At 37.7% G+C, this 27,920-nt stretch overlaps 2 protein-coding genes across 7 annotated transcripts in view; both read left to right on the top strand.

Moving 5' to 3' along the window:
* Positions 1-27,920, top strand: part of mbl (splicing regulator muscleblind) — a 684,538-nt gene that overhangs the window by 177,917 nt on the left and 478,701 nt on the right. The gene's annotated exons all lie outside the window — the stretch shown is intronic.
* Positions 12,626-24,740, top strand: LOC111512338 (uncharacterized). The gene is made up of 3 exons (XM_074176561.1): positions 12,626-13,938; positions 14,237-14,353; positions 14,636-24,740. The coding sequence occupies exon 3, from the start codon at positions 23,281-23,283 to the stop codon at positions 24,109-24,111; it is 831 nt and encodes a 276-aa protein (XP_074032662.1). The 5' UTR covers positions 12,626-13,938; positions 14,237-14,353; positions 14,636-23,280; the 3' UTR covers positions 24,112-24,740.

Raw genomic sequence — 27,920 nt, 5'->3', positions numbered from 1 at the left:
GGGTCAAAAAATCATTTACACCAAACTGTACTGTATCATAGGACTAAATCTCCATGGTTTCAAGAATACAATATCCCAACTCTACGATTTTTTCAATCTCCTCAATCACCCAGGTCCTAGTTAATACCCGTTCATCATCAGAATGTTGACACTCATGAGAGCTGAAGTTTTCACCCTATTATGTACGACAAAGAACAATGACAGATATCATCCAAAGTTCTCAGTTTTTCACCTGAAGCAACATTTTGAAGAATTCAGCTGGCTGATTGACAATAGATGTTTTAGGCTGATTCTCACGCTGACCAAACTTACCCGCATCGTTGTAATGTTCCTCAAACACGCTTCTAAATGTTGCTTCTCCCCCACAGAAGTTGCATTCTCCATTGCTTCACGAATCCTTCTCATACCCTTGGTACACTCGTCAAGGCCCTCTTGAGCAATCTTATCATCATAATTTGGGGTTATGAGCCCCAAGATGGTGGTAATATATTGCACAAGAGGGCCTTGACGAGTGTACCAAGGGTATAAGAAGGATTCGTAAAGCAATGAATAATGCAACTTCTGTGGGGGAGAAGCAACATTTAGAAGCGTGTTTGAGGAACATTACAACGATGCGGGTAAGTTTGATCAGCGTGAGAATCAGCCTGAAACATCTATTGTCAATCAGCCAGCTGAATTCTTCAAAATGTTGCTTCAGGTGAAAAACTGAGAACTTTGGATGATATCTGTCATTGTTCTTTGTCGAACATAACAGGGTGAAAACTTCAGCTCTCATCAGTGTCAACATTCTGATGATGAACGGGCATTAACCGGGACCTGGGTGATTGAGGAGATTGAAAAAGTCGTAGAGTTGGGATATTGTATTCTCGAAACCATGGAGATTTAGTCCTATGATACAGTACAGTTTGGTGTAAATGATTTTTTGACCCTTAGTCATTATTCTTTCAATATTATCCCGTTTGCAGATCATTATTAACTAAGTTGCGGTTAAGGTCGTAATTTTTTTTCTGTAACCGTCATTACCATCTTGCCCACACATGTTTTAAAATGTTTGAAATATGCTTTTTTCCGTTAACCAGCTATCGCACCCTACGAACGACACCCCTCAGAGGTTGTGCGAGCTAAGGATTAACGAGGACTTACCTTTTAACGTGTGACTCCTAACTCGGGTTGGACGATAGCAAATGAAAATCGAGCGTTCAGCCTGCGGCTTGAACTAACGACTCACACATCGGCCGATTGACTGAGTGAACAAAGCACCCACGTCGTACCACTTGGCTACCTAATACCGACATACTCACAAGGATCATATATATGAAAATGAAGAATGACTTGTGAATTCAGAATTTTTTCAAAATGTTGTGGTGGGTACTCATATTTTTTCTTACCTCACTACTTGTGAAAATGTGACCAAAGAAGAAAAAAATATATTTCGATATGGGCACATCCATAACAATAATTCTCTCGTAGATTTTGAATCGACTATGTATAGTTTTTAAGAGAAATATAGTATTTCCGTGGAGGGTACACTGAATTCAGATACTCTGAGTTTGATTCAAAGACCAAGATGTGTAATCGCTGAAAATGCTTTCACGATTCGGGATAAATGGAACAAATAAAATATGAATGGTCTTTTCCGTAAGCATCTGCCAAAATGTTGCTTCATGCTGGAAAAGCCTTCAGTTCATATATTGTTTTTCAAGAAAATACTCCTACTATAAATACAATGACAAAATAGTTGAAGCTGGACAATTCAATTGGAATTTATTTGGTGTTCCAGCCCTGGACTTTTGCAGCAGCTCAAAGAACTCCTGATTAAAAATACATCTATTTATGAATAAATTACTATTTCGCAATAATATTGTACATAATAATCAATGAATACTTATGTAACAACACAAAAAATTATATCATTATGCAATCAGAAAAGGGACCGTGTTTCATTTCAAATCATTCACATGACGTAAATTTGATTATATAATGTTGAAAAATTCATTGGAATAAAAAAGAAAACTGAAAATCAATGAAAATCGTTCTGAACGAAAACGAATTTTCACATAACGTTAACGCGAGAAATTTGCCGAACTTTGTGTGGCATCATATTGCTGAAATGATTTCGAAATTCCTTCGTCTCAGTACGCGCTGTATGACAATTCCAATAAATTATTATTGAAGGCGCTATCTCGGCACATCATAATCTTGGTTTTGTTTTCTTTCTCAATAAATTGAGCATCTCTCACAATTCAACAGTTATTATTGAATCCGTTATGTTTGTTTCTCTCTGTCACTCGCTGACGTCGAATAACATCACAATTTCCCAACGATCAACCGACTATCATTAACGGCTTATTGCTTTTCCGTCAAGTATCATTTTTGTTTTTTAATTACGTAGAAAAATGTACTTCTCATCGAGTTATATTTTTATGTATTTTTTGAGTGATTATTGTGATAATTTGGCACATATAGAAATATATGGGTTATTGAAGTGTTCAAAATGGGCGCGTTATATTCTTGGGAAAATATTGATGTTCATTATATTATCAAATAAAATACACTTCATATCGAATCATTCATTACTGAAATAATGTTGACTTCTCTAAATTCGTTGAATATATTTTCATGTTCTCCAGTAAAATTGTGAGGTGACAGTAGTACCCACACACATCTCTGTATCTCTAAAAAATAACAAAGTTAGTTTTCTCAGTCCAATGACGTCCTTAATGGTTTTCGTGAACGATGTATTTTAAGGCATCGTGTATACGTTTCTCATTGGGATAGCACACACCTAGTATACATTCCTGATTGAAATCGCACGTTGAAACGGTTGTTCATCCTGTAAATTTTCTCTGTTATGTTTACACACATTCGAGATTTTTTGATATCAGGCATCTCCTGAGATTGCTAACTGACCAAAGGCGCTATTTTGAGCTTATCAAATATACATACATAATGGATATACTGGAGAACGAGATTTTTGAATTCTTTGCAGGATAAAAAGAAGCATATGCGTGAACTACAATGTCCCACAGTTGATAAATTTCGATTCAATGAAGGAAAACATTTCAAAGAACACAAAAACATTACCGTTGATTTCACCAATGTCTTATTGTTTGAAAAAAATTCGATTCTGGGTTACTATATTTTACATGGAAATAAAATCACAAATCCCTACGATCAACCGACTATCTTAAACGGTTTACTGTCTTTCTGTCATATACACTTCTTCCTCATATAAACATATATATTGCATCGTATAACTCTTTCACACGTCACATCTACCTCGAGTTGGGTATTCCACAAGGTTTCGCTAGGAGGTCTGAAAATGACTAAACTTAAGCTCCATAAGAAACAGCATTGGATTTTGAGCCAGAAACACTGAAGAATCACACGGTAAAACAATAGAGCCTTGTTGAACTATCCTGTTCCTTAAACGACGCATTTTGGGGCATCCTGTACACATTGAAGAATCGCATGCTGAAACGATAGATCCCCGTTAAACTGTCATGTTTTTTCTTGAATGAGACATCCTGTACATATTGAAGAATCGCACATCAAAACGATTGAGTCCCGTTAAACTGTCCTGTTCTTCAAATGGCGTATTTTGGGGGCATTCTGTACACATTGAATAATCGCATGCTGAAACGATAGAGCCCCGTTAAACTGTCATGCTTTTTCTTAAATGAGACATCCTGTACATATTGAAGAATCGCACGTCAAAACGATAGAACCCCGTTGAACCGTCATGTTCCTTTAATGATGTATTTTGAGACACCCTGTACACTTTTAAGAATCACACGTTGAAACGATAGAGCCCCGTTAAACTGTCATGTTTTTCAATGACGCATTTTGGGACATCCTGTACACATTGACGTCATGTTTTTTTTTAACGATGAGACACCCTCTATATCTCGATGGCAAACATGTGTTTTTTTTGACGCCGGTAGCCATCTTTTTTTCTTTAATCCGATTCTTCATTCATTATTTTTATAATTCAACAACGCCGACGTATTTTGAGTCACCCTGTATACATTGACGTCACTAACACAAAAACGAAAAAAAATGCATGTGACGTATTTTGAAATATCATTGCTGAATACCCCCAGTTCCCCATTTTCAAACGTTTCCCATTGGGATCGCACGCTAAAACGTTAGGCCCCCTTGACTTGTTTTTTCTTAAATGAGACACCCTGTACACATTGAAGAATCACACGTTGAAACGATAGAGCCCCGTTAAAATGTCATGTTTTTTAATGACGCGTTTTGACGAATTTTATTGGCTGATAGTCTGTATTTTCAGACGAAAATTGAGTGGAACCGAAAAATCGGTTCTAGTTCATACCATAAACGATTTTCAATCTTTCTGTCATGCGTTATTTGTTTGGAAAATGTGTGGCAAAATAACGTTTTTTCGAAGCGATTAGAGTGCCTGAATTGATTGTTTCAACGCATTGAAATTTTGCGAAATATTTTATGCGATAATCGCGGCATAAATGAACGTTTATCGCGCTAAATTTTTGACATTTTTTGAAGCGATTCTCATGTCATTTTTGCCTCATTTTCCGTGACGCGATACAATGCAAATCATATGGGCTTTTAGAAGAAATGAGGGTTTTAAAAATGCATTTTGCGATTCAAATGACAAAACTGGCTATTTTAACGCATCGAAATTGTGCAAAATTTTCAATGCGTTTTTCGAGACAAAACTGAACGTTTTATCGCATGATATTCTTCTAAATCCTCGTTACCACATTCCTTCCTCAAACAACACCCTATATGAATGTTTTCTGTTATGTTTACCTTTATTCGGTTAACTCCTCCTAACGATGCTACTATTATTAACGAAAATTTGACTTAGTGCCCTTGTGACCGCAATCTTTGCTTTTTCTTTGTTTGGGTATTTCACAAGGTTCCGCTACGAGGTTTTAAAATGACTAAACTTAAGCTTCATGAGGATTTTGGGATTTTGGATTTTGAGCCAGAAACGACGTTTTTTATTAAATGGCGTATTTTATACACATTGGAGAATCGCACATCAAAACGATAGAACCTGGTTGAACTGTCATGTTTTCTTAAATGATGTATTTGAGACATCCTGTACACACTGAAGAATCACACGGTAAAACAATAGATCCCCGTTGAACTGCCATGTTTTTTCTTGAATAAGACACCCTCTACACATCAAAGAATCACACGGCATAACGATAGAGCCCCGTTAAACTGTCCTGTTCTTCAGATGACGTATTTTGGGGATATTCTGTACACATTGAAAAATCGCATGCTGAAACGATAGAGCCCCGTTGAACTGTCATGCTTTTTCTTGAATGAGATATTCTGTACACATTAAAGAATCACTCATCAAAACGATATAGCCCCGTTAAACTGTCCTGTTCCTTAAATGACGTTTTTTGAGACACCTTGTAGACATTGAAGAATCGCATGCTAAAACAATAGAGCCCCGCAAAACTGTTATGTTTTTTTGAATGAAACATCCTGTACACATTGAAGAATAACATGGTAAAATGATAGAGCCCCGTTGAACTACCATTTTTTTTAATGACTCAATTTGAGACACCCTGTATATTTCGATGGTAGCCATGTTTTTTTTTATCACGTTGGCAGCCATGTTTTTTTTTCTTCAACTCCCGTGGCCATGTTTTTTCTTTAATCCAATGTTTTCATTCATCTTCACTATTATACTGTTATTTTTGTAATTCAGACACGCAGACGTATTTTGAGACACCCTGTACACATTGATGTCATGTTTTTTTTCTTAAACGATGAGCCACCCTATATATCTCGATGTCAGTCATGTTTTTTTTCTTTAAAGCTGTTTTTCTTACATGATGTATTTTGACGCACTCTGTATACTCCGCTTAATGCCTGTTACATTGTCGCCATGTTTTTTTCTTCAAATGACGCATTTTGAGACACCCCTTACACACATCGATCGCGCGTTGTTTTTTTCTTTAATACCCTGTACACCCATTTGTTCTCATTCCAAGCGCGCTTGAATCGTTATCACTCAAACCGCGATAACGCTGCTCGATTCTCTGCCGTACGCGTGACCTTGAAAGGAACCAAAAACGCCAGAATGGACCTTAGCCATTTTCCATGTTAATCTCTATGAGGAATGAGTCAGAACTCTTGCAGCCTATTTACTCATTGACATATATTGTTTATAAAGAAGAAGTAAATACAAAAATCAATGAGAGGGCGAACTTCAGCTGAGTCTGTTTTACAACTTAACCTAGGGGATAGCATGTTTTATATAGAAATATAAAAATAACTACCTAGTATACATTGGTAAGTCAGTAGTTCATGAATCTTCATGAAACTAAGAAAAAGCAAAGGTTATAAATTCCAAAGTGAATATTAAAAATCTATTTAGCTTAAAAATAAGGTGAAATATATAACAAAACATACACAAAGGTGAGACAAAGGGAAAACCGTATGGGCAAGGCATAACATGAATATAATATCTATCCAGAAGGCTTCAGATATGTGTTCAACTTTTTCTTGAAACTATATATGGAGTAGTGTCTAAATTCCCTAGGCAGCGCATTATATTGTTCGATAGAGTTGTAAATAAAACTACGAGAAAAGCAGGCTGTCGAGTGTTTTGGAATAATAAAAGTGTGACGGTTTCGTGTCCTCGAATTATTATGTGATTTGGCTTTTTGTAAATGAGGAATTTATGTGTATTGACGAGTAGGTGGAACTGCCAGGTTTTAGCAATCGGTAACCAACCTGACTCCTCGAACTTGGGGGATATATGGTCGAATTTTCTCACACCATAAGAAAGACGAATGCAATTGTTTTGTATTTTTTGTGAGCGATTTACATCAGTTTGTATCAAAGCAGGCCCGTAGATTATATCGCAACATGCTAATCTAGACAATATGAGGGTTTCGCAAAGTTTCAACTTCAATTTGGAAGTCATAATATCTCTACTTTGATAGAGTTGACGTAAGATACTGTATGAGCTACGACAATGTGAATTTATAATATATGTTTATGAAATCTCAGATCAGCATCCAGCCATAAACCCAAGTTCTTGCTTTCTGTAATTGTTTGTATGTATGTAAATGACTCACAAAAATTTACCCAGCGAACTAAACTATATGAACAGGAGGGAAAACTTATATGAGCAACTAGATGGCGTGGCGATGGGAAGTCCACTCATCCTAGTGACAGCCGACTACTTCATAGAACGTTTTAAAGAAAAAGCAGTCTACACTGTTGAACAAAATCCGACCTTGTGGCTACGTTACGTGGATGACACATTCGTTTTCTGGAGACATGGAAGGAATGCGCTTAACCTTTTCCTAGACCATTTGAACACTCAACAAACACCCCAGTTCACCATGTACCCTAAACAGGACCAGCGGATAGCATTGCCAATGTATCCATCGAAAGATGTGATAGACTAGACTAGCCCACAAAGTGTACCGAAAAACCTGCACGCACTATCAAACTACCACTTTAGTTAAAAGAGAGGAATCATATCTACACTAACTGAACGAGCTCGAAGAATATGTGAATCAGAACATCTAGAAGAAGAACTGGAACATCTTCAAGTTACCTTGAGATCGAATGGATACAGTGTACAACACAACACAACAAGAAAGTGAAACTGAAGAAACGGGGAGGAGGCTCAAATTTTTGAACGTGCGTGTCTACCATATATCCCTAGGGTTACAGACAGAATCAGAAAACTCTTGAGGAAACACAACATTAAAACGGTTGTCAAACACACCAAGAAGATACAAACGTCCAGATGTCGAGACAAAGCAATTTTCAGATAAATATACTGTATGCTCTTGGTCAGTTCCAATGTCATGGAATCTTGTGATGAATAAGTTACTACCATAATGAATAGTTCATGGCAAATATAATAATATAGTAAGGGATATCATGTAACAGGTCCTGAATGCTCACATAATGACTAAATGCTCCTACAGAAAGACATGGGAATTGATAACAGTTATAATCAATTCAGTACACGTATGATAAAATGTTCTTTTTTGGTTTGGTAACCACTCTTTGCAAGTTTTGCACTGAAGTAGAGTGCAAAGACTTGCTCATCTGGATTCTGCTAACAATTTTACGGTGATATTTTATCCATAATAAATCATTGTGAGCAAAATTAGGAACCAACATAGTCACAGTCAAAATACTACGAGATGCTAAATGTATAGGTGTTTCTTTAGGCCCTTTCTATTTTTAAATTTAAATAAAACAAAGTGTATGTGAGATATCGAAATTTTTTTATTCCTATTGATGCCATTATATGTGAAATATAACATTGTTCAAATGTCCGCCACGGCTTCTCTAGGTGAAGCGCATCCGGAACGTCCAATTTTCCATTACTCTGGAAAATAAATCAGGCCAAATTTGACCGATGGCATGGTTTAGGTTGACTTTGAGGACCGTTGTGGTTCGTGGCTCATTCGCATACACCTGTAACTTGAGATAATTCCACAAGAAAAAATCTAACGGGGTCAAATCGCATGATCTCGGTGGCAAGTTCGCATCAATCGCTTCCACGTGGGGTGGCCATGTCCTCAAATCGCTCCTGCAGAATATTCAATGTGGCATGAGCTGTGTGGCACCTAGCGCCAACCTTTTGAAACCACAGTGATTTTTCGGCATGCATTGCTCTTGGATCTCATGAGGATTGATATAGTCCCATATTCGACAATTTTGTTTATTCACTTACCCATTCATCCATAAATGGAGCCATCATAGCTGAAGATGATTTTTCGATAAAAATTAGGGTCAGATGCCAACTGCACCAGAACCCATTCACTGAATACACGTCGTTGTCTATGATCGTTTACCTTCAGTTCCTGGGTGATTTTAGTTTTGTATGGGCGCAGGCCCAAGTCACGACGCAAAATTTGCCAAGTGGTCTGCGAATTTTGCAACGATGTTTTCGGCAGAGCTTACGTTTCGTCGATGTACGGATGTTGGTCGATCATTTGCTGAACCAGTAGACTCAAATTTATCCACCACATTGCGAATATTCCACTGGGTAGGGCGATTATGGTGATCGTAAAATGGGCGGAGCGCGCGGTACATTGTCCGAACAGAACACCCATTTTGATAATACAATTTCATTATTTGCGCTTGTTGTAATGCTATGTCCGTCCATTGTGATTTGGCAAAACAGACTGAATAAAAACTAATTTGACAGATATAGCTTCAACAAGATGGCCGTTATCAATTGTCAAAATTAGGAAGTCCCTGCTGAAACACCCTATAGATAAGTGGAAAGTAAATTACTCCTCAATTCTACTTTCAACGGTAGATAACGAAAACTGCGTTATTTTTCAGTATAGGCATCGTATTCCGAGTACTAAAAAGGCATAGGCATTTCTTGATAAAAATTGAGCTTACTACACAATGAAAAATTAGTATTATAGTAAAAAGTGTTTGAAATTTTTAATTTGGTAGATTGTCTCCATATCGTTTATTCTCGATATTTCAATAAAACTGGGAAGCTCTGAAAAGAGAAATGACTCATGTTCTTTGAAAAGAACAGAGATATCGCTTGAATCCTAATACCATTTTAAGATGAGGTCTTATCCCGCCGAGGGGATGATGGGGACAAATTTGATAATATGCCCAAAGGATTTCCCCCTCGAAGTAAAAATAAACTATGAGAAATGCAGGAAAGTTTTCCGTTCTCTTAATCTCAAATCCATAATGCGTGTTTTATTTTCTATACCATTGTTATTCATATCTTGATTATAGGCACCAGATACCTGCGAATCGATTCAAGTTCATTTTCGATCTGTGGCGTATATTTATAACAGAAATATAGGCTTCATGATTCGTACTGTACGATGAACAATGTAATTATAATTAATATATATGCTAAAACCATGATGCTGCTCAACTACAAAACGTTCCACGAACAATCCAGCGGCGTTGTATTCAAATCCACTTTGGAACAATCTGATAACTTCTGATTCGAAAATTTTATAAAATTAAATGTTCGACAAACATTAGTAAATCCAAGCGAGAAAGGATTTACATCCGGTTGATCACTCCCCGGATTCATGGCGTCGCGTCGTGTTCATTTTCATGATATTCGAGCTCGGTACGTTTCGAATTATGGAGCACGCCTGATGAATCGTAAACCTAAAAGCTTTCCTGAACAATTATGTCGATGGCGTTTCTATAGCAGGAATGACATTGAAATGTCAGTTCCGTCCGTATAGAGGTTACATATTTTTTCCAAAATTTACACGGCGATATTTTATGATATTTTTTTCGTGAATGATTTATTGTTTTTTGAATTTTGGATAACGGTTCGTACTTCAGTAAGGTTTCGACTTCTTGAAATATTATTTTGTTCAACAAACATATAGAACGTGCAACAAATTTTTAATAAAGCCAAAGTTGCCTACTGCATTTCAAAACCAAAAACCCAAAAACCAAACATTCGCGAGCCAAAAAAATCATTTTTGACCTCAAAGGACTAGCTTTTCTAACTTTGGCTCATCCTTTGAGGATAGTTGAGTCCAGGGACGCATTTGTGGTTCCGCCTTACACCACTCATGAAACATACGGCGCTCTCTGGTGGTGGATCACTAAAAATGCTTTGTTTTCGGACTTTCGTTCCCACTAGTTATCTTGAAGTGAAAGCTGCAATGGACGAATCTTGTCTGGCAATCAATGTCAAAACTTAGCGTTGCAACATACTGCTTTTGAGAGCCACATTTATCTTTGATATTCATAGATTGAGTCTTCCATCGATCCCATAGATGACTAATTCGTAAAGGGAGATGTCATCGGCTTTCCTTACTCAGGATGGAACAGTTACGAACATACAGATTACGTGAAGATATTTGTGAAAGTCTACATTGAAAGCTAAACGTTAGTGAAGATTAAACTCAGTAATGTTGCCAAAAGAGAAAGTAATAACCTGGGTGCATTTTGGAGGCTGCATTATTTTGTAAAGGGGAATATATTTCATCTTCAGTTATTTTTTTCAACATTGAATCAAGTAACCAAGATAGCGTTGTCCTTCAAAGCAACTTTAAATCTAGAATAAACCAATTCATTAATATTTGAAACTCAGAAAAAAATAACAGTAGTTTCATGATGTGAAATTATAAATCAAGTACCATTGTGAAGTCAGACATCGTCTCTCAAAATCATAACTTTTTTCAAACATTCGTCTAGTTAGTACTACATATTGATTCATATCAATTGTTTGTGTCCGATTTGGAATGTTTCCATACGTAGCCAAGTATCCGAAGGTGCTTGACGGAACAAGTGAAAATTCATTACTTTCAAAAGTCGTGAGAACTGTTCGATTTCAAATGTTCCATTTGAAGGTATCGCTGATATTGCCTATACATCTTCATTCATTGTCGAAAGAAATGTATATTGGCAGGCGACGAACAAATTAGCATAATTATACTTTATATTCCATTATCATTGTATATTGATTCCCATCTTTCGAGTATTTTTCAACTGATTAATTCGAATATTTTTGTCATACATTTAGATTTCCTTTTCTTAGATATCGAATCTGTTAGTACTTTTTCAAACAATATAATCCTGAACCCCAATACTCATGTATGTGGTGCTGCAGGTTTTTCCGGGGTTTCCTGCAGCTGAAAAAGCAAATGCGCCACTGGAACCAATGAAGTCGCCCTGGAGCGCCAATTAATTTTTATTGTTGTTTTTATTTTTATCGTTGTTTCATCAATCAGTTCATAAACACTTTCCTTTAAAAAAAGTATCTGATATATTGAATAAAAATACTCACTATAGATTAAAGTTGTCATTTTTGGACTACCTGCATATGAATCTTTTTCATCTCGTCAAAAGTATAATATTCTTTATTGCCATAAAATCAACTGTTATCGACGTATCATATGCGAATTGATACACCAAACCTGCACCAAGTGACTGGAAGGTCATTTACATATATCAGAAACAATATTGGTACCAGAATAGACCCCTGTGAAACTACTTGAGTACTGAGATTTCTATTAGAATAAGTTTGTTCGTCATTTTGATATATAGCTACGACTTGGTATCTTCCAGACAAATATGATTTTATAAGGTCGTATGCATTACCTCTAATTTAATATTCTTCTAGTTTATCAGTAAAATAGTATGACCATTCTTCTATTTCTTCGATTCTATTCCTTCCATTTCTTCTTCTTTGTCATCTGAAACATTTTTAAAAAAATTGGTTTTTGCCAATTCAAATGTTTGTATTCGAACAACACTAAACTAATAATTCAAAAATGAAATTATTCGCCAGCGGAGTAAATAATGAGTACGGAAGTCAAATAGTGGTGAAATCTTGATTTTTGCGTAAGTGAATAGTTACTTGGAATCGAACAAACACGTACAGTTAAATTAATCCAGCCAAAATAATGTATACGTCGAGAAACTTTCCAAATAGTTCAGATGTAAAGAACACATATAGTGAAATTCAGTTAAAATACATTGTTAAGAATCACGCTTTGTCAACAACTATAGGTTGTTCACGTTAAGAAGAGAATGACGTCAAGATGACAAGTTACGGCGTTGCCAACATGTGCCCTATTTCGAACTTTCAAATTTTTTTGTACTGTTGATATGTTTTATTGCTATTATCCTTACCTACTTTCAGTATTTGTTGAGACTATTTCGACAATGCTTTAGACATTTTAACTTAACTATTAGTTGAGCAACTTACAAAATGAAATGTTACTAGCTTCTGCTGTTGAACGCATTTCAGTGGGAATTTTAACGTTGTTATGTTGGATATACAAAGTTACCAAAAATGACGTCATTCTCTTCTTAACGTGAATAGCCTATACTAAATAAATTTTCATTAGATCATTCCATGAATTTGTTCACAAACGTGAAAGACTCGATGAGAAAGTATACAGCCACAGCATACCTAACCAGCACGGACACTCTCTTGGGCGGAAAAAGTACGCGCATATACTTCGCGTCGCTATGTCGGCAATGTTGAAAAGCATTATGTGTTGTTGGTCATATGCCCCTGAAGATAGGAAGCAACGACCATCCAAAATAGAGAGAGAGAAATTGTGTGTTGCTTTATTTTGTGATTGTTTTATTATTATTACAATGGATAAACAGAAAAAAAGTGGTCATATTTGTGCTGTAGTGAAGTATAGAAGCAGCAGGTTAAAGACAAATAAGAGTTTATTTACGTTTCCAAAAGATATTGATAGGTGAGTCAAACTCTTTCATAAATATTATTTGAATGTATCTTGAGGAGGTAGGAATGTCTTGAAATCAATGCTTGTAATCCATTTTCTGTCTTTTCTCTTCCCTGGAAAAAGCTCGGAATTGTTATATTATCTGTCTAGGGCAAATTGGAATATTTGCCTACATACATAACTGCAATATTGCAATCTTTCCCCTTGCCAACATTTCGGAAGTTTCTCTGCTGCCCCTTTCAAGCTTTTTTTGAAATATTTTCAACTGAATTACAACCTCAGATCTGATAAGAACTCAAGAGTTTTTTCATTTACTGGGTAGAGAAATCCTAAAAAATGGATTCATGAAATCTTTCATAATCGTTAGGTAGAATCTTAGCATTTCCCTATATTATGTGATCACTTAACTATGAAACATTTTATGTTGGATACATTCAACGAAAATTGAGAAGACAAGCATTCACTTGTTATTGAGTATTCTTCAATGTTCCTAAAAGCCAACAAATTTTTTTAGGGCTACTTGAGACAGTGGCATGTGGTCGTGATGATTTGAGAGGAAAAGCTGGGAATCTGCATAAATACAGAATGTGTGAAGGGCATTTTGAGGACAAACACTTTCTCAATCACCTTAAAAACAGACTGAAGCCCAATGCTGTGCCATCGATTTTTCCCACATTGGAAAGTTCCTAAAACTCACATTGGGATCACACATACGCTGCATTCACCACAGTAATCGGTAAATACAAAAATTGCAATAAATTTTTTGCAATCATCATGTTAGATTCATCTCATCTGCTGCTAGTTATCGAATATATCAGACATGTTTGTCTCCATATTAGTATCAATTTCAAATGAGTTTGAAGTAGTCAAACAACCGTTGATTGATATTCAGATTGCTTCAAACTTTGCAGTTCTCAATTGTGAGATTATCCTCATTCAGAACAAAAACAAATCTATCATTGAAACTTAACTCATTTGTATTTTCGGGCACATTTTCATTATATCCAATATAGTAATTGATTTCTTCTTTACAGCTGATGAAGATACTTCTGGATATCAAAACCATCTAGATTCTGAACATTATGTGGTAGATCCAGAAAATTCTGTGACATGCAAAATCATTATTCAGCAGAATATTCTTTTGAACCCAGGTAATAAAACAATTCTGTATCATAATAAGAAATTGGGCATTTTTGTGGAGAGAATAAGGTGTGAATAATTTTTTAGCTCTTTTTCTCAGAATCGAAAAATAGAAATCACCAGTTCTATGAAAAAAGTAAAATCAAAAAAATTACAAACACTCTCTATTGACAGCTATGTATATCATTCAAAGACGTTTGATTCATTCACAAAAAGAAAGAGAAAGTCCAGTTATTCCCCTGCCTATATGCCAACGACAGGCGCTGTGTTAAATGTTTCAAATTTTTTTTCAGATCAGCATCGAGAACCACTACAGCTTTTAAGTACAGCATTACCCCCATTACGTGAAAGAATGATATCTCCAGATTGTTAAACACAAACATCTCCTCATTGCTCAGCTCACACCCCTCGAAGAGAGAATCTTAGAAGTGTTACCAAAAACTTGAGGAACGAGAATTACCGTTTGAAAAATCTGGTTGAGGAGCTGGAGAACATGTTATTGACTGCTAAAAAAAGTTTTGGAAAACCTTTCTTTGCAAGGTTACAAAAACCTGACAAATAAGTTTTGTCCTTCGAAGAATTTGGCTGATTTCATCAATATCCAAGTTTTGCAATCACAGAAAAAACCTAAGGGACGAAGATATTCAACCGAATTCAAAACAGAATGTTTTGGAATGTACTTTACTGGACCTAAGTTATATAAAAATAAATTAGTTAAAACCCTCTGTTTACCCAGCTACAGAACACTATTGAGGCATGTTGAGAATATCAAAATTAAACCAGGATTGAATAATTCAGTTTTGAAGTTGCTACAGCTTAAGGTCAAAAATTTGTCTGAACAAGATAAATTTTGTGTTTTGATGAAATGGCAATGAAATCTAATTTATTTTACGACTTAGGCAGTGATGAGATAACCGGTTTGGAAGATTATGGTAATGGGTTAAAATCATTCCATCCAGCTGAAAATGTCACAACATTCTTGGTGAAAGGGCTATTCAGGAACTGGAAACAACCCTTATCGGTTTATTTTCATCGCTCCACCTGCACTCCAGAAAAGTTGAAAGAAATTCATTTTGAAACTATCTAGGCACTCTTTGAATGTGGATTGAAAGTTACTGTAGTGGTTAGTGACCTGGGATCAAATAACTGGAAGTTGTCAAATATTCTTGGTGTGACTGTAGAAAAACCATTTTTTTATGTGAATGATCAAAAAATATTCCAGATGTTTGATACCCCTCATCTCATAAAATTACCTATTACGTCACCATTTTGTTTTTAAAAATAAGAAGACTCCATGGGAATATATAAAAACTGTTTACCAACATGACAAAAACTATGCTTTGAGAGCTGTTCCCAAATTGACAGATTCCCAAATTTTTCCGAATGGAATTGAGAAAATGAAGGTTAAATTAGCCACCCAGGTGTTGAGTGAAACTGTTTCTGCTAGTTTAAGCCTCTACACCGTGTTAGGAATCACACGTTAAAATGTAAGACCTCGTTAGTCCTCAGCTCGCACAAGTTTCTCAACTTCTGAGAGTAGTCGTTCGTATGGGGGCGACAGCTGATTAACGGAAAAACAGATTACATACGGTTTGGAGTTCTACCAGCAACAGCTGCCCCAACAACTGAAGTTGTGGATAAATTTGATAAATTGTTCGATTTGATGAATTCTTCTACAACAAAAAATACAAAGACATATAATCGTGCTTATAAGAGATTGAAATATCAGGTTGATTTTTTGGAAGATTCAGACAAGTTCCTGAAAGAGTTAATAATTTTGGATAAAAATATTTGTAATATAACTAATCGACTGAAATTTATTAAAGGCTGGAGAATTTACATTAATGGATTGAGACAGTTATGGACCATTTTTAAAGAATCGAAGTTTGAATACCTCTTCACTCGTAGGATCAACCAGGATAGTGTGGAAAACTTTTTTGGACAAATAAGACAGCAAAATGGGAATTGGAGCAATTCAACTCCCATTCAGTTCCAAAGAAGTTTCAAAAAATTATTATGTGTGAACTTATTGAATTCTGAAACTGAAAACTGCGAAGGTGATACAGACCAAATTTTGTTGAAAATTGCAGATTTTCCACGGCAAAGTAGATCTGAAATTGAGGAAGTGATCACTGTAAAAAACCCACACAATCCATCAATTGATACAGATTATAGATCTCATGACCTATTAGAACAAAATATTACCAAGTATATATGTGGGTACCTGATAAATTAAACTCTAAAAATACATTGTTGTGATTGTTGCCTTCAGTATTCCAAAACATATACTGATTTAGATGATGAATCTTTGTATTGTTATTTTAGGGCTTATGAAAACGGTAGTCTGGACACCTTTGGAAATTTAAAAATGCCCCATAATGATTTTGTCTATTTTATTTCAACCTTGGAAGTGAGCTTTCAAAATGATTTTGAATCTTTTCTCACTCAGAGTAATGATATACGATTCGTAACTTCCTTCAAAAAATTTGTTTTTGTTCATCCTTGTCAGAATTTTCCTCTTTTTCACTTAATGACATTATATAGTAGAGTTAGACTATATTATTTTCTGAAATATATTAATAGAAATTTCAGATTTCAGAGAAATATTCAGAAAAAGACAAGAAAAAATAAATTAATTATTTGGAAGCACTAATGAATGTTGAAGATCCATATATATTCAATAAAAATTTACCATGAATATCTAGAATAATTTTTCACAAAGGTCACGGAAATTTTATCCCAGTTGAGATGAAATTTAAAAAACAATTTACATAATACTTAAAGAATCTATGATAGTTAATATAAATTTCAAAAACTTATTATTTCGTTTCAATGAAACTGTGTTCAACTTCTACTTCACCAAATCATTGAAAATAGAAAACAAAATCCTTCTTTATTAGGTGAAGCTCTCTGAACAGCTGTCATTTGCAAAAACAAATTTGTCTGGGTTACTAGATTACATTCAGATTTCCAAGGTTGAATGAATGAATACAGGTATTTAAGAATTACACTATACTTTTCTGTACAGTACATACATACATGATGTGTAATCTTATAAATGTTATCTGACCGATTCAAGGTACATATGTAAATAATAATAATATACAAACTGTTCAAGTAAAAATCATTTTTATGTAATACAAAGCCTTTAGGAGTAGTTGTTTTAGAAAAAAAACCCTTCCTTTTTGTGAGCAAATTACTTATCTGTAAAAGATACTATAGATACACATACATACATGCATGCATGTATTAACAATTGGATGGTGATATTAAACAAATGAGGTATGCTGACCAAAATTAGATAATCTTTAGTTGAGGATCATACCTTACTATAATCGCCCCTTAATGAAACCTTTTGATTAGAGCTCAATTTCCCATACACCATACTCGTACTCGATGCACGTTTCAGTAACCAAATTAGCATCTTATTAATTGATGTTTAATATCAATTTCACTTCTGAAGATGCTAACTTGGATAGTGGAAACGTGCAACAAGTACAAACATGTTTGGAGTTTAAGAAATTGGACTCCATTCGAATGTTTCTTCTTTAACACCAAAGGTTCCAGTCACATCTACGGCTCTTATAGTATGAATAGAGGAAAATTTCTGCGTGGGTTGCAACAAACCAAACGAGATGATGTTTTCCGTAAACTGATCCTCACATTTTGTGCCAGTCAAATCTAATTCTGAAACCCTATCACTTCTTATATTATTTGAAAGAATTACAAATAGTATCGTATCAATATATTATTCATTATGGTGAATTATGGTGAATTATTCATTATGGTGAATAAAATAGAAATAATCAAATGACGAACCTTATTTTATTAGATGAAGTCTTTTGAAAAAAAAGTTCAATTTCATGAATTATGACAAGATAAAATTTCCAGTACGCCTCTGTTATGGACACCATGTCGCAAGTCTGGCTTTGAGTAATCCTCTTTTCAAGATGGCGTCTTCATACTTTTTGAGATCAAAGGTGGCATCGTAGAGTGTCCGTGCTGATTGTTAGGTATGCTGTGATACAGCTCACAAGAGGAATGCATTTCGCTAACGACCGCAGACTCTCGCAATTGCAACATTTCTAAAAGCAAACTCATAGTAACAACTCCTCCCACGCCCCACAAGAGAATTAATGCTCTTGGTGGAGTTGTTATTTATTTACGTGTTTCGGTTTACTCGTATGTCTAATTTGGGATCAAATACCAACAAGACTTATTACTGGATTTCGATAACCAAAATATTTGTTTCCTTTGCGTGCTTTGTGAATTATTTAATTAGATGGGAAGACATTTATTTATTGACCTGGATCCATTTGAATAGTATTAAAATGATCAATATGTAGTTTGGTTAGATAGGTTTATTGTACAGTTGAGTTTCTTCTGCATGACATATTCTAAAGATGAATTCCAGGATTTTGATTTGCTGGGATAACATGCTGTTGAAGATTCTGTTAGAGAAATGCCTAAAATTGATCGGAATGTAAAACGAATTGTGGAAGATGGAAGTTGTTTCCTTCTAGAAGTTTTTTGCATTCTATTGCGTTTATAAGTACCTTTGCAACATATGAAAAAATATAATATAATTTCCAAATGAAACTCGAATAGGTCATAATTTTGATAGTGAAAACTAGGAATAAGGCAGTAACTTTTCCTTCTAATCTTTTTGTTGTTGACTGTTACACTTTTAAAGATTCACCAAATGTATATTAAACAATTTTACGATACATGAGAAAACATTATTATACAGGACTAGTCAAACACGAGTATTATAATAATAATGATAATAATAGTAATAATCATACCGGCTTGCCGCACTAAGGCATAAATCTTAGCCGGGCGGATGCAGAAAGCTGTCATTCTAGGATCACTGCGGTTGCTCAGGGCACATGATTCTCGGACCCAATGATCACTTACCCCACGGTGTGGGCAGTGGTCATTGGTTAATAATGCTGGGGCGGCCTCCCGAATATATCGGGGCTTCGGGGGGATAGGGCCTGATCAGCACAAACTACGGTTAAAAACAATAATGATAATAATAATTTGGATCCCCTTCTCTGCGTGATCCGTGACCATGAGAGACCAGGAATTGGAGCATTTCTCTTTAAGGCAGCTGCCCGAGCAGCTGATGAACTCGGTTCAGTTTTCGACACTGAACGAGGTGACTACAACTCTGTCATAGAGTTGGAACCCGTTCAGCAAAAAGCTCATATAAAGCCGCAGAGATCACCTCACTTCTGCGAAAACACAAGGATAAGCCAATGCTTCTTCAGTAACATTGGAGACCTCGGCTTATCAAAGCGCCTGACTTTTGCTTTCCTCAGGTCGAGTTGGCTGAATTCGGAAACTGAGGGGATCATCATGACTTGCCAGGATGGTACGTGTCTTCAACACCTTAGTCTACCGCAGTCGCGTGATGGGTATAGAGGTTCCTGACAGGTGCAGGGCCTGCCGCGAGGCGACCGAGAACCTAATGCACTTGCTATCAGCATGTCTGGTATCTGAGGTCTCGGCCTATATCCATCGACATAACGCGGCCCTAAGAGTGCTATATTACCATCTACGGACTCTTACGATATTGACGGGACACCGGTGTTGGCCTACGCTCCGGGGTATATTGAATTTCTTGTAGGGAACGGGAGGTGCCGAATTTATTGGAACTATTCCTTCCCCACCTTCAGGCTCCTAGAAGCTAATAAGCCTGGTATAGTACTTCTCGACCACCAGAGCAAGACAATATTTGTCGTGGAGTTTTCAGCTCCTGGCGAGACGAATATCGTCCGAAAAGAGGAGGAAAAACAGATAAAATATCAAGATTTTCTCTTCGAACTCCGCAAACTTTATCCAGACCACTCTGGATGGTTGTTCTGATTATGGGAGTCCTTGGTGGAATGATGCCCTCTCTACTCTCGAATCTTAAAATCATACCGGCCTGCCGCACTAAGGCAAAAATATCAGCCGGACAGATGCAGAAGAATGCCATTCTTGGCTCACTGCGCTTGCTCAGGGCGCATGATTCTCGGACCCAATGATCACTTACCCCACGGTGTGGGGAGTGGTCGTTGGTTGATAATGCTGACGCGCCTTCCCGAATGTATCGGAACTTCGGAGGATAGGGCCAGACCAGCGCATACTTCGATAAAATAATAATAATAATAATAATGCATAGTATGATGAATTGGCGGAGTTCGGTTATGAGAGCTGCTTTCAAACCCAACCTCAATTGGTATGTTTTTGTTTATATTGTTCGGGCATCAAAAAATCAAATAACTTCAATAAACAAGTAAAGCCGAGAAAAAACACATTATGTGAGAAATTACCCAAATCGTCCCGCATATGTCGTACCATAATATCACTGTCGTGTGAGAAACATATCTTTTAACCTTTTCTTGAAGTTTCTTGAAACTCTGTAGGGATGGTGTTATACAACTTTGTCGCATTAGAGGAGGAACTTCGAGTATACATTGTTGCGGAATGCCTGGGAAAGAGTAAAATATACTTATTACGAGAAGTGCCACTGTGTGACAATGCACAACCAGTATTTCACGTATTTCCGAAACAAGAATTATGTGCCCGAAAGTAAGCAAATTGATTTATCTTAGATACTAGAGTGAAAGCCAGCCAGAATTTCGAAAGGACGGACTTATATGATCATACTTTTGGATACCATAGGAATATCTGACACAACTATTTTGTTTACGTTAGAGTCGCGTTGCATCCAATTGTTATAAGGCGGGTCCGTAGATACAATCAATCGCATCAAGCTAATCTTGAAAATATTATTGTTTCACAGAGACTCAACTTCAGACTTTTAAAACGGTTTTATTTAGCTTGCCCTCTTTATTTGTTTAGATCAAATTCAGTAATTGAAATTTGACCCTCTTCCTGTTAACAGATTGATCTGATATTTGTTACACACCTTCAGTTTTAATGACTATACAATATAATAAATTCAAGATGGTCGTAGCTACAAAATAATTACATATTGTTTCACAACTACCTCAATATGGGTTTCAAATGACAGGGCTTGACTAGTAAAATAATAGTACACTTGGAAAAAGATGCCAATTCAAGGTGGCCGCAGCTAAAAAATTGCGGATTACATATTTTTCACAACTACCTCAATGGGGGTATCAAATGACAGGGTTTGACGAGTAGAATAGTAGTACTCTGAAAAAGATGCCAATTCAAAATGGCCCCAACTACAAAATGGCGGATTACATATTGCCTTATAATACTGAGGCACTAAATGAACTAAACAGAATGAGAAGAATTGAGTAACAAAATTAGAAACTAAAAACTTGGAAATGAAATACTTAATAAATTATTATGTTAAACGGTTTCATTGAGAAAAGGGTAATATTGATGTTGATAACGTACTAAAATATAAAAAATAATTCGGAAGGTCCTAAGCAGCAGCAATCATACCACACTCTTCAGCAATTTACGGTATTGATCAGATAAAAAAATTATAAAATAGTTGGCTTAGTATTTACATATTTACTCATGTTACGCTACGAGTGTAATATCTCTGGAGCGTAGTGATGTATTTTATTAATACCAACAAGTTCATGGAAGTCAATAAAATAAATTGCGAAAAAGAGCGGTCCCAGAACTGAACATAGTCGATTGATTCCTTTCGGAGAGATAACTATTCAAAAGTGACACTGCATCATGGATGGAACCAAAGCACTTAAGTTTTATGCACAATACAGAAGGATCAAATGTTTTACTGTTATCAAGCATTAAGAGACATGTGAAATTTCCTTCAAGTGATTTGGATATGTCGTCAGTGACAAAACTCAGAGCCGTGGTAGTGTCATATAGAGGGCGAAATCCAGATTGAACGGGGGTAATAAGATTTGTTTCTTTTAACGTAATCTATGATTTAACGTAATCTATGGCTTAAACTCTGACATGTTACCATTGGGAGGGAAATTTACTAGTCTCGGGGACATAGTTGAAAATATATTTAATTCATTCCAATAAATGGGCAAAATTAAATTTCCCATACTAATCGTGATTTCATGAGAGCCTAATAGCATTGCTACTGTTTAAAGTGCTTATTCACTTCTTGCAAGTCTACATAATAAAAAAAACTGTTTTCTATATAGTACATAGTATTGTAATATGTTTCGCATAAAGTTATTTGACTCACAGTTTTTTTAATATTGGTATGTTGATGAAATGTTCGTTCACATCATTCAATTTTTTCAAAAACAGAGGAATAGCTGGAGTTTTCTCATCTCGAAGTACCTCAAAGGATCTGCGGGTATTCGATGTAACCTTATAATTCTTCTGTCGAAGTACATAATTGAGATAATAAACCTTTTTTTCGACAGACAGCACTAGAGACATAGTTACGTAATTCCTTATAGTTTTCCCAAAATAATAATAATAATAATAATAATAACACCCTTGGCCTTTGGTGAGTTGCGACACCACTTACCCGAGCAACTGGTGCAAAACCGGACCGGCAGCCCAGGCGCACCCGGGAAGGAGAACTCTATTCTTCCTCCGGTGCCGGCCGTGGGTCCACAGGGCTAACCACCCGGTGGACCCAACACTTGGTTCCCAATAATCAAGGAAGGGGCCCCCACAATCGACCCGCTCGGAGGGGTCAGAGGCAAGGTGGTGGGGCCCAAAACGATGATTTGCCTACTGATGACAACCCTGGCAATGAAAACGGACATTTTGAGTGGACGCATGAACTAAGAGATAGCCTTATGCATTGCTACGAGAGTAGTGATTGCATGCTCTGTGGTGTGAAACACATCAGGAGCATGCCGCCTCTTCCGCCCAAAACCTTAGGGATCACATATCCTATCTTCGGCGGCAGGGCTATATAGCTCCTTTCCAGCCTGCTAACGAAGTGGTGGAAGTGGCAGTTCTACCACCCGTTGGTACGGCTGGAGAGGAGACCAGCACCATACCACCAATGGAGACGACAATCAGAACACGCAGGGCGCTCCACAGGATTAAGCCCCTGAAGCCACAAGAACTGGCTCGTTTGGATGCGGAGGTTCATAGTGTTCTAACAGAAGAGGCTGACATCTGGCAAATCAACACCGCCGTGTATAACGTCGTCCAATCGCTTTCCGAATCGGAAGGACGAAATCCCGGCCTTGCGGTTCGGAAGATTGAACGGCGTGTACACAAGATGGAGGCTAAAATCACGTCGGCGAGACAACACGCGTCTCGTATCCAATGTGTGATGGATTACAGGGCAGCCAACAGGCCTTTCACGCCCGCAGTGCGGCGAATAGCCGCCAATCTACGACGTATCCATCACACTTTGAGCCAAGGCGTGCTGCTGACCACCAAACAGCACTGCCTTGATAGGATACGAATGCTAGTGGCTGCTAAGAAGTCACTAGTGAGGCGAGCGAGAAGTATCGCGGAAAACCTTGGGTTCCGCGAGATACCTTCTCGCTTATTCCAAGAGCCTCCACGTGTTGTGGATAATCCGCCGACCGCTGATCAGGTGGAATCCTTCTGGAAGGATATCTATGAACACCCGCAGCCACTCAACTTAGACACTCCAGCCCTAGCGCAGTTCGAAGCTTTCAACAGAGAGCTTCGACAGCCTGAGCCCAATGCACTGCGCAACCCGATAACCCCGGATGACGTTCGAAGGGCCCTCGTTGGTTCCAAGAACTTTGCTGCTCCAGGCCCAGATGGGCTGAACACTTATTGGTGGAAAAAACTACCAAGTACCCACCACCATCTGGCCAGAGTTTTCAACTCATGGCTCGATGGAGAGCCATGAGTTGATCCGATCCGATCCGATCCAATCCGATTCCGGATTGGTTTGTCGAGGGGCGGACCGTTCTTATCCCCAAAAGCGGAGATTTGTCGATTCCTAAGAATTACAGACCGATAACATGCTTGAATTCGTGTTATAAGTTGTTTACAAGCATCTTATACACACGAATACTCACCGCAGTTGACCGAGTGTTCGAACGGATATATGAGCAGAGAGGGTCGAAGAGAGGAGTCGCTGGATGTAAAGAGAACCTGCTCATCGATAGATGTGTAACGCAGGACTCGATACAATATAAGCGTAACCTCTCTATGGCCTGGATCGATTACCGTAAGGCATTTGATACAATTTCGCATGAGCTCATCTTGCATTTGCTCAGATGCCTTGCGGTACCCGACAACATAGTGAGATGCATTGAACAACTGACACCACTTTGGCGAACTCGCTTCACCATAACATCTGGTCAAGCAAGAGTTCAAACAGGGTGGGTCACTTTCAAAAGGGGTGTATTTCAGGGTGATTCCCTCAGCCCCCTTCTATTCTGCATCTCACTATTGCCATTATCCGTTGCGCTCAGAAAGACTCGAGGATATAACTGTGGCACCCCCGGAAACCGGAGGCACAAGGTCACCCATCTGTTTTATATGGATGATCTTAAATTTCATGCCTCTGGAGAGAAGGATCTCTATCAGTCCTTGAGGGTGGTGGAAGAGTACACGCATGCTATCGGTATGAAATTCGGGATAGACAAATGTGCAATGGTTCATCTCAAAAGAGGACGATGCGGGGACTACGGAGAGGATGTGCAGCTCGTAGATGGAAGCATTCTACACCATCTGGATGCCGGAGAGACGTATACTTACCTCGGGGTGGAACAACGCCACTCACAAGAGGTAACTGCAGTGAAAAACTCTCTCCGCGGCAAGTATCAGCACAAACTTCGACAGATCTGGTCATCGGAACTGTCGGGGAAGAACAAAGTAGCTGCAACAAATATGCTTGACTCGGGAGGAGCTGTATCAACTCGACGTAAGGACCCGAAAAATGATGCATGTCTATAGAAGTTTGCATCCCAAATCGTCCGTTCCACGGTTGTACTTCCCCCGACAACAGGGAGGTCGTGGACTTTTGAGTTTGGAGTGTCTACATGACAGAATGGTACTGGATACAGCCTGTAAAGTCGTCAGGAGTTCGGATCCCCTTCTCTGCATGGTCCGTGACCATGAGAGAGCAGGAATTGGAGCATTTCTCCTTAGGGCAGCTGCTCGAGCAGCTGATGAACTCGGTATAGTTTTCGACTCTGAACGAGGTCACTACAACTCTGTCACCGAGTTGGAACCCGTTCAGCAAAAAGCTCAGATAAAAGCCGCAGAGATCACCTTACTTCTGCGGAGACACAGGGATAAGCCGATGCATGGGGTCTTCTTCAATCACATTGAAGACCTTGGCTTATCAAAGCGCCTGACGTTCGCTTTTCTCAGGTCGAGTGGGCTGAAGTCGGAAACTGAGGGGTTCATCATGGCTTGCCAGGATGGTGTCTTCAACACCTGAGTCTACCGCAGTCGCGTGATGGGTATAGAGGTTCCTGACACAAGGTGCAGGGCCTGCCGAGAGGCGCCCGAGACCCTAATGCACTTGCTATCAGCATGTCCAGCATATGCGGTCGCGGCCTATATCCATCGACATAACGCGGCCCTGAGAGTGCTATATTACCATCTACGGCACTCTTACGGTATTGACGAGACACCGGTGTTGCCCTACGCTCCGGGGGATATTGAATCCGTTGTGGGGAACGAGAAGTGCCGAATTTATTGGAACTATTCGTTCCCCACCCTCAGGCTCATACAAGCTAATAGGCCTGATGTAGTCCTTCTCGACCACCAGACCAAAACGATATTTGTCGTGGAGTTTTCAGCTCCTGGCGAGACGAATATCGTCAGAAAAGAGGAGAAAAAACGGATAAAATATCGAGATTTTCTCTTCGAACTCCACAGACTCTATCCAGATAACTCTGTCAAGATGGTCGTTCTGATTATTGGAGTCCTTGGTGGAATGATGTCTTCTCTACTCTCGAATCTCAAAATCATACGGGCTTGCCGCACTAAGGCAGAAATCTTAGCCGCACAGATGCAGAAGGCTGTCATTCTTGGCTCAGTGCGTTTGCTCAGGGCACATGATTCTCGGACCCAATGATCACTTACCCCACAGTGTGGGGAGTGGTCATTGGTTGATTATGCTGGCGCGCCCTCCCGAATGTATCGGGGCTTCGGAGGATAGGGCCTGACCAGCGCACACTCCGGTGATAATAATAATACCAGTTTATTTCAATCAATGAAGTTTCACACAATGATACAAATGGGTTTAATGTACACTATGACAAAATTATTGTGAAAGACGTCAATGGGCGCATTACATAATATATTATATATAGATGTATATACACAATAAGTAATAAATAACAGTCACACAGATTAAAAAAAAACAAAATCTAGTTGAAGAATTCTTCAAAAGTGTAACAATTTTTTTGTAATATGAATTGTTTTGTTATTTTTTCAAACACATATACGTTTTTACAATTTTTCAGACTCTCGGGTAAAATATAAAAAAACTTGCATCCATTCACTTCATAACTTTTGTGAAAGAGGGCAGTACGATGGTGTACTGGTAATAGCAACTGTTTTCCTCTAGTGTTATAGTTATGTTAACGTTCAGCCATATTGCTAGATCTTTGTTTAAAAACGTGAACACAGGCTTCTAGGATATAGGTCCCTGCCACTGTTAAAATGTTCAATTCTTTAAAAAAATGTCTGCACGAATTTCTAGAGTCTAGTTTTGCCAGTATTCGTATGGCATATTTTTGTAGAGTAAACACCCTATTTACAGAGGAGCGATTTCCTCGGTTCAAAATGCCATATTTCAGGAGGGAGTGGAAATTAGCATGATAGGATCACCAACGTCTCTTCACTACCATGATTTGCCATAAACCTCAAGGAGTAGCACGATTTTCTCAGTTTTGTGCATAGATTGTCAATATGTGGGGTCCAGATTAAGTTTACGTCAAACCCAGCATTTACCAGTGTTGACATTTCTATTTCACTGGGGGTACCATCAAAAAGTCTGCAGTTTATATTGTGCCCACGCAGAGTAATTACCATAGCATTAGTCTTCAGATTATTGTTTTTCGACCACTTCAGCACATGTTCCAGAGTATTTTCGGCTACAATTTTAAATGCATTCAGATCGTTCCGGGCTACTAGTACATTAGTATCATGGGCATAACACACCATATGCATATTATCTCTTATATCTTATGAGATCATTCGCATAAACTACATAGAGAAATGATCCCAGGATCGAGCCTTGCGGAACTACTTGAGGTATGTGTAAGGTATCTAAGTAGGACTGATTAAGTTTCAAAACTTGCTTTCGATTGTTCAGAAAAGACTCTAGAAGGCGTGACACCATATCTCGATAATTTTCGACCAAGGAACGATTTACACTATGTTTTATGAAATTCATGTTGAAATCTCCCCCTAAAATTACAGTTTTGTTTTCTGTACATGTTTTTGTTAGAATATCATTGAGTAATAGTGAGAATTCGTCAAAATTTCCACTGGGAGGTCGATAGATTACAATACATATAATGTAACAACTTTATAAATTCACTCGGCAGCATTCTAGAACCCCTTCTTTGGAAAAATGTTTTACATCATACTCTAGAACGTTACCCCTGAAATTATCATTTTTATAAACAGAAACACCACCGTTTCTTATTGTAGTTCTACAAAAGAATGAGCAAAGGAAAAAAAATTTTA

This window comes from Leptinotarsa decemlineata, unplaced genomic scaffold (genome assembly GCF_025532065.1).
Source record: "Leptinotarsa decemlineata unplaced genomic scaffold, Ldec_3_MD MMD2_P_RNA_scaffold_14, whole genome shotgun sequence".
In the NCBI taxonomy this organism is placed as follows: Eukaryota; Metazoa; Arthropoda; class Insecta; order Coleoptera; family Chrysomelidae; genus Leptinotarsa; species Leptinotarsa decemlineata.
Note: the sequence above shows the minus strand (reverse complement) of the source record. Positions and strands in the feature narration are given on the sequence as shown.